General features: G+C 36.8%; 1 protein-coding gene across 2 annotated transcripts in view; it reads left to right on the forward strand.

The window, feature by feature from the left end:
- The window catches only part of LOC110115591 (LON peptidase N-terminal domain and RING finger protein 1), a 33,018-nt gene extending 25,279 nt beyond the window's left edge, over positions 1-7,739 (forward strand). The window contains exons 16-19 of one of the 2 annotated variants that reach the window (XR_002305353.2): positions 6,803-6,882; positions 6,963-7,031; positions 7,114-7,338; positions 7,541-7,739. Coding sequence is in view for 1 of the 2 variants with exons in the window: in XM_020848856.2 (XP_020704515.1) it covers positions 6,803-6,882; positions 6,963-7,031; positions 7,114-7,176 (212 nt within the window). In the remaining variant the exon portion in view is untranslated. Of the gene's footprint in view, positions 1-6,802; positions 6,883-6,962; positions 7,032-7,113; positions 7,513-7,540 lie in introns of those variants that run through there. The other variant, XM_020848856.2, reaches the window with a different exon arrangement.

The raw sequence follows: 7,739 nt of genomic DNA on the forward strand, positions 1-7,739 counted from the left end.
TTATTGTTGTGGGTTGATATTTACTATATCTGTTGAAATTAAATTGGGCAGTTGTACTGTTGAAGGTATTTAAGATGGGTGGTTGTGGTATTAACTGTGGTAGTTGAAATTTTAAGATATATAAGTTTAGGAAGTTCCATGGTTTTTTGTATAGTTCCATCATGGTTTATAAACTTCGGTGGCCTGATGCCAAACTTCATCTCGGCCTGCCGATCACGGAATTTGTCAAGCTTGGCACAATTAGAATGTATTACTGCGTGGATGTTGTTGCAGAATGTGAACTTGAACAGCAAGCTAGACGGAATGAAATATATAGATGCTGTGTTCATACATGGCATGATCGTTGTGATCGTTTGCTTCAAGTGGCATAGAGGGAGGAGATTGCTATCGAGGAAAACAGATCAGGTCGGTTCTTAAATTCTACGGGGTGGAGTGCTGTCCAAAATAATTTTTTTGCAAATCATCATCACCTAGCCAGTGTTCATTTCATGCAGCAGCGTTATCATGAGCTGACTTGTAAAGGAGAAGTAACAAAATCTGATTATGTGGTCAGGCGAGCTTCTGATGTTGATAATGTAATTCTTTATCACCCGTGGGATCCAGCTGAAGATAGGTTTTTAATTGATTTGTACAAGCAATTATTAAATGAACGTGTTTATGGTCGCAAAAGGAAGATGTTTTTGGATATCAAAGATTGGCAAGATTTACAATTTGAGCTAATGACAGAATTTGGATGTTGTCCTACACAAACGCAACTCCAACAACATGTTCGCTGTCTGGTTAAGAAGTAAAACACCTAAAATGTACTTACATATTTACCAAGTTAGCACGTTCTGTCTATTTACAATTTACAAGTGTAGCACGACTATCGTTTCAACGTGGAACATAACAACATAAATGCAAGTTCTGCTCTAAACTTAGGCATTTCAGCTTGCAAGTCCATTAGTAATTCCCATCTAACAGAGTTAGGTTGGATAACATTTTCCATATATTTGCAAACGACATCCCGCAGTCATAACCGTTGGTTTGTGTTAGAACTCCCTCGGCTTCTTGAACTTTCCATGATCTGATATCAGTTTGAAAACAGCCCTAAGTTTCCTCGTGTAAGTGATTAATCTGTAATAATAGTTAAGTAAAATTAACGTTAAATTGACAATACGAATGTGCACAACACACTTAAAATATACAGCACCCGACTAACCACTAGTGGAAGCACAGCCCGATGCATGAGGTTAGGTAACGAATCAAAAAAATACCAAGTTGACTGCTTCAAATAAGCAACCATAAGAGTCCAATGGTCATTATCATTTATTGGTAGTAGAAGGAAGTTAGAAGCGGTAACTGCATCTTTGTTAATGTGCGACACGTACTGCTTACATTCCATCTCATATTTCTTGGATCCCTGTATGTGCATTCGACATATTCAGTTATAGCGAAAAAAATAACACCATTACCCAATGCAGACTAGAAACATAAATAAATGGTTGATAAAGGCCAGGACGAAGTTTATTTTTCTCAGCCAGCAAACTAGCGAAGGCGTCGATGTGGTTGTTGTCCAGATATTGGTTTGTTAATAGTTCATCGATCTGACTTCTGAAAACAAACCTTGCCCATTGCCACGATGAAGCTCAGGAGGCTTAACGTAGAAGATAAAGTTGCTTCGTTCGTGTGGAAGATGAATAATGGCCTGCAACTTCTCCTTGTGGAAGATGGACTGTAGTCTAGCAAATCGCCCGAAAAAGAAAGCTGGAAGCGGCGTTTCGGATGTTCTCGAAGATATGGGTACCGCGCATTTTTTCAAGTAGTTCGGATGGTTCGTGTTATCAGGTTATCGGGTAAACAGAGCACACGTTCTCTTCAAGTCAGTGGGGTCAAGGTGGGCTCCACGTGGCGCGAAACAATTTGTTTGCACACACAGAGCTAAGTCCGCACTCCGCAACCAATAAAAGTTCTTCCTTAAGAGCAAGTGAGCTCTTGCTCTTGCTTCTGATCCAAATGTCTAACTCCCGAACCGACAAAGGGAAAGTCGCCGGCTGAGCGAAGGAGGTAGGTCGGTCTTCCCCCCCCCCCCCCCCTCTCTCTCTCTCTCTCTCTCTCTCTCTCTCTGTATGGACGGAAGGAGGTTGACGGGATAGCTGGAGGTCGGAGCTTCAGCGGCTCTGGCGTCGGCTTGAGGTCGGACAAGGCAGAGATCGGGAGTAGGAAGGGAGTTCGGAGGAGGCGAGTGTGGAAGAGAGGTAACGAATGGGAGAAGAGAAGCAGCGGGAAGAGTGGGGGCTTTGGGTCGGTATTTAAAGGCGACTTGGGCGCTCGATCGAGGTGAGGTCGCAGATTTTGAGCAGGATTTTCGGAACGGCGCCGCATGTACAGTAAATCAATGGGATTCCAGCAAGATTTCGGCAGAAATCATGGATCCAATGGTTACGAGGTATATAAGAGGGAATTTGGTTTTAGTTTTCTTCTCTCTTTTGCTCTTTGGGTATAACATGGAGGTCAACAGTTATAAAGATAGTTTAGTGTCTAATGAGTCATCTAAACATCTCATATGGTAAGCAAGATATGAAACCTCCTATCTGCTAGAAGGTCAGTGCTTGGAATGCTCCTATCAAACACATGAAGTTGTTGTGGATCATTATCATCAATGTCTTCAGAAATAGTATGGAGATGAGGAACTTCAATTATAGGAGAGTTAATATCCATGATATTAATTTCAGATAATATAGGTACCATATCTGTAGGGCTAGCAGGGGCAAACATAACAGGCTCAAAATCTGAAGGTAAGTGTATTGTTTTAAAATCTTAAGTGCAAACTTAAACTGATGAAAGTCATTGTTGGAGAAGGATCTGAATATTTAAATATATCTCTTGTGCCTTGTTCGCGAAAACATTTTACATAAACATTGGAGTTGCACCAAACAAGACATGGCTCCTCAAAGATTTGAGCGAAAAGTACAAAAAAAAAAAAAAAACTAAATACTTGCCAAAGGATGCTTCAAAATGCCCATATATCTACTATATTTATTAATAGCTGATTTTTCTGTGTCCTAAACTCCAACATATAAGGCCTCTATTAAAGGAAAAAGTCTGAAATCAGATATCAAATGGTGACATGTATCACATTAGCAAAGTACTACAGCTTTTAGATAAATCATGAGCTGATCAAGAAAAAGGCATATAAAAGAATGAGATCAATGCATCTGTTACTCATATAACATAGAAATTATAATTTATCAAAGACTTGTTCTAATAAACATAAAATACATGATGAAATGAGGCATGCCGTTGCCACGTTCCCACACTAACGGCATGTCGTAATGGAAATAACTGCCGGCTAAAACTCATATAACATGATGTGGGAAACAATCAGAGGGCTTATGCGCACTTGCAATAGGAATTTTCTCTCACTTTCGAGATCCCGTCTTCGGCTCCCAATCGTTATATTCTTGATCTCTAACTCTCATATACGCACCTCCCGGCCCAATTCCTTTGGTTTCACCTCCCGCACGAAATCGAGGCTTTCGCCGGCCGACCCTAATCCTCGAATCGAGCCCATTCAAGCTTCTGCCATTTGACCTAGGTCGCGTTCCTCGCGCGAAACCAAGCTTAATTAGCTTCTTGCGTCCAGCCCTAATCCACGTGCCGAGCCCAATCGGGCTTATGCGTCCGTTACACACACTCCACTAGCTTTGGCCCACGCAGCTGCTCAATTCCTACTCAGCCACACCTTCATTTTGCTCACTCAAGCAGGATCGACTTGCTCTCAAGCCTAGACTGCAAAACCCGCACGAACGCCTCGTTTTCTTTGTGTTGCCTTCTTGATTTCAAACAGTGAGTGAGAGAGAGATATTCTTATAATAATAATAATTAGTATTTCTATTATTATTATTATTATTATTATTATTATTATTATTATTATTATAAATAATTTAAAAAAAGGGGAGACAACTTCACATCATTCAACTAATTTAATTAATAATTTAAAAATATAATTTAAACTTAAATTTTGATTTAAATCAAATTAAAATCAATTATTTTTTTTAATAAACTCAAAATTTTAATTAAAATTAAAGCTTTAATCAAATTAATTGAACAAATAAAATAAAATTTAAATTTAATTAAATCAAAATTAATTGAATAATTTTAAAATACATTTAGTTTTAATTAGAGAGCTAAGCAATTAAATTCAAAATTTAATTTTTATATCAACATATTGACAAAAAAAATTAAAATTCAAGTAGAAAGTTTTTGAGAGGAGAGCCTGGTGTATTTTTTTTATTAAAACATAAAATACAAAAAATAATATTTTTCCATTATCCAACCTAAGTACAAGCTACAAATTGCTCCTAAATAACAACTCTCTAAGTAGAACAAACAACTGCTCTCCAAGCAAAACCCTCAAACTCAAACTCTCAGACTCTCAGTAGAGCCTCAATTGCAGTTACGTGTGAGCTTTCTAAACCCCTCGACAATTGCAAATTCCAGCTTCTGTAACTGCAACTTCTAGCTATTGTAACTGTTGGCCACGAGCACCTGTAACCAAATGCACGAAAGTTAGCACATAATAAATAAAAGTATTGCTGAAAAGAGTAAAGCTAACTATTGAAACTAACTGCTAAAGTGAGTACTAAAAGAAAAATAGGGTACTATACCAGAACACTAGTGTCGGACTAGTAAACAACTAAAAACTACAATATAGTGCCACGCTAGCAAACAACTACAAACAAGAGCCTCTATGAGTATAGTCCAATTTACCCTAAACATACACCTATGGACAACTTTTAAGTGAAGCAGCAAGTCTCATATATTAGGAAAATAACCCTAAAACCTTTTCAAACCAAATGTCGACAGCTTAAACTATAAAACTAGGTTGTAAGACCTGTTTTCCAACAACTTCTAATAGAAGTTATAAGTCTGACTTTAGGGGAAATCTCTAGGTAGCAACCTAATTTTAGACCTCTATACCTAGGCCACTTTTAATAAAAATTGAAAGTCACTTCTTAATTAGGATGTTTGGGAAAACTTTCCCAAAATAAATAATTCACCCCTAATAACTTGGGCAACCTCTAATGGAGGCTATAAGACCTGCTATTTGGGCTACTTCTAAGTGAAGCAGTAGACCCTATATGGACTACTTTCAATGAAAGTCGTAAGTCCCGACCCAAATTCAAACATATGGGCAACTCCTAAATTGGGTCGTAAGACCTAACCTAAACCTGAACCATGGGCAAATCCCAAGTGGAATCGTAAATCCCAACCCAAACTAAACCAAATTATAATCCATATTTCTCCACTTCAATTTACTCGGGATCCTTGAGAGGAGGCAACACATGGCTACAAATCAGATTCCCTGGACATTACAATCAATAGTTGTTCGTGTTGGTAAACTGGAACATATGGTATACCCAGGACGACAGAATCATAGGATCTTGATTGAGTGTACTTTCATCCCCCAATAATTAGGACTAAAACACTTGCATGCTTCTACACTTCTAACACAACTAAATATATATTTCATCATTAATCAAGAGTGCTCTTCTATGCGTTAGAATGAGTAATTATTTATGAGGGTTTACGGTCATAGGAAGTAAAGATCCAGATATAAATAAACCTTGACACTATCCTCAGGGGAAATATAGTTAAATTCAAAATTCAATCTGCCTGAAGGGAGAGCGAAATCCTATGTTTGCGAAGGGGGATTCATTCATGCCTACAGCGCATCGCTCCTTTCTTGAGCAAACATGTCTGAACGTTTAATTTCCTCAAATCTGAATGAGCCTTAAAACATTCAAAATAATCTAGCTAAAGATGTTGAAGAAGGAGAAATAGAGGGATGCATTAAAATTTACCTTGTACTAATATTCACAAGAAGAGCCAATTCACACATCCTTTTCAGAACATTCATTTTCACTAGAATTCTAGCCATAAATGGCCTAAAGAGATAAATAGTGACAATATACACTATCAAAGGTTTACCGAATATAAATCTGAAGGAGTTTAAAGTGATTTGATTAAAATAATGTAAATACAGCTTACGAAAAGCCACCTATATGCGTCTAAATGAGGAGACTATTTTAGCATACACAATAGATAGCTACTGACATGATCTTTGTAGCATGGATTGAATCAAAGATATTTCCTAATCTCTCTTTGGAGTGGGAACTCATTTGTTATTCTCTCTCCTCTGTTATAGTACTTGATTCTCCTCATTCCTCTTGTCTACATAAAGTGGTATCAAAGCATAATCTTCCCTGTTGTTGCCCTTATATTTCCGTCTCCTTCTTTGCTTGATCATGCTTGCATCATTTTTGTTTGGTTCTATAACTCCTCCACACATGCATGTTTGATATAAGATGCTTAAGGGTCTAGATTTCCTAGTGCAACCAGATGTTGCGATGAATAAAAGCAGCATTCATTTTAAAAATTCATAATACAAAAAACCACCCATTAAAAAATTATTTGCTTACTTTTAATGAGAACCTGAGAACATGAAGAAATCATCCCAATGATGATGATCGCCTAAGTCAATGAAATTCAGTGGAAAATTTATAATAAAAAACAACAAGTCGATTGAAATTTTACATCATAATTGCAAGTCCAATTGTGACAAATTTCACAAAAGTTAGTAGCACTTGCAAAGCTAATAAGAAGATATAATTGAACATTTGATTTTATCTTCTAGACTAATCTTACTGCCTTTTTTCTATCAGATGGGGATTTAGAGCTTGTAATTGATCATCATAGAATGAATTATATCAATGATATTTTCCTATCTTTATTTTTGATATTGACCAATTATTTTCAGGTAGGAGAGCAAGGCGCTTGGAAGTTCTTCAAGCTGATGGAGTGCCTGGAGCTCGGGATCCTGAGAAATTTAGTTTTTGGGTACTTGACGTTACCCTTGTGCTTCTGTCACTATGGATCTTGCGCAACTGCTTATTTTCTGCAAATTAATTTTTGGACAGCTTGTGAATCTTCTTAACCTGAGGCCATCTGAGAGGCTGAACATATTACGATTGAGAGATACAAGAGAGGTAAACTTTCAGAAAAGCAAATAGTACTTGGAGTTTTTGCTATTTTCAGTGATTTTAATCTTGTTCACATTTCCATTCACAGAGGATTTCCTGTGGACTTGACTTTCTGAGGAGGACTGAAGAACAGGGCTGCCAAGTCCAGTAAAAATTAAGGATTAGTTTGGGATGGCTTTTTTATTACTTCTTAAAGCTGTTTTTTAGTGCAAAAATTAAAATTTATGTACTAGAAAGCTGCTTTAAGAAGCAGTAAGAAAACCGTCTCAAACAAAACTTAAGTTTTTGAACTAATATTGCCATTCATGATCATGTATATATTTTGTTAATCCTTTCTTTTTTCTTTATTCTTTATTTCTGCTTATTGCCTCTGTTTCTTTTCATCTGAACTGAAAAACCATCATAAAAATCTATCCTATCCATAGTGCTCACATTATACCCAGATTGATTGATAAAAACTGCAATAAAGACCTGTTTTGTTATCTAACTTTTTCTTCACTATTTCCTTAATGCAGCTGGATGGTGAGGAAAAGCTGAGAAATTATATGTATCTTTTAAATGTAAGCCTCAATTAAGTATTTTTTGTGATCACTTTTTAGTTTGTTTTCCTTTCTTTATCTCAATAATTTCTATGTTCTTCAAATCTGTATTAAGCTGATCAGCACAAATGATAGAATGTGAAAGAAAACTTGCTACATTTGCCTTTTACCAACA

The sequence above is a fragment of the Dendrobium catenatum genome, unplaced genomic scaffold (assembly GCF_001605985.2).
Source record: "Dendrobium catenatum unplaced genomic scaffold, ASM160598v2 fragScaff_scaffold_1078, whole genome shotgun sequence".
NCBI classification, from domain to species: Eukaryota; Viridiplantae; Streptophyta; class Magnoliopsida; order Asparagales; family Orchidaceae; genus Dendrobium; species Dendrobium catenatum.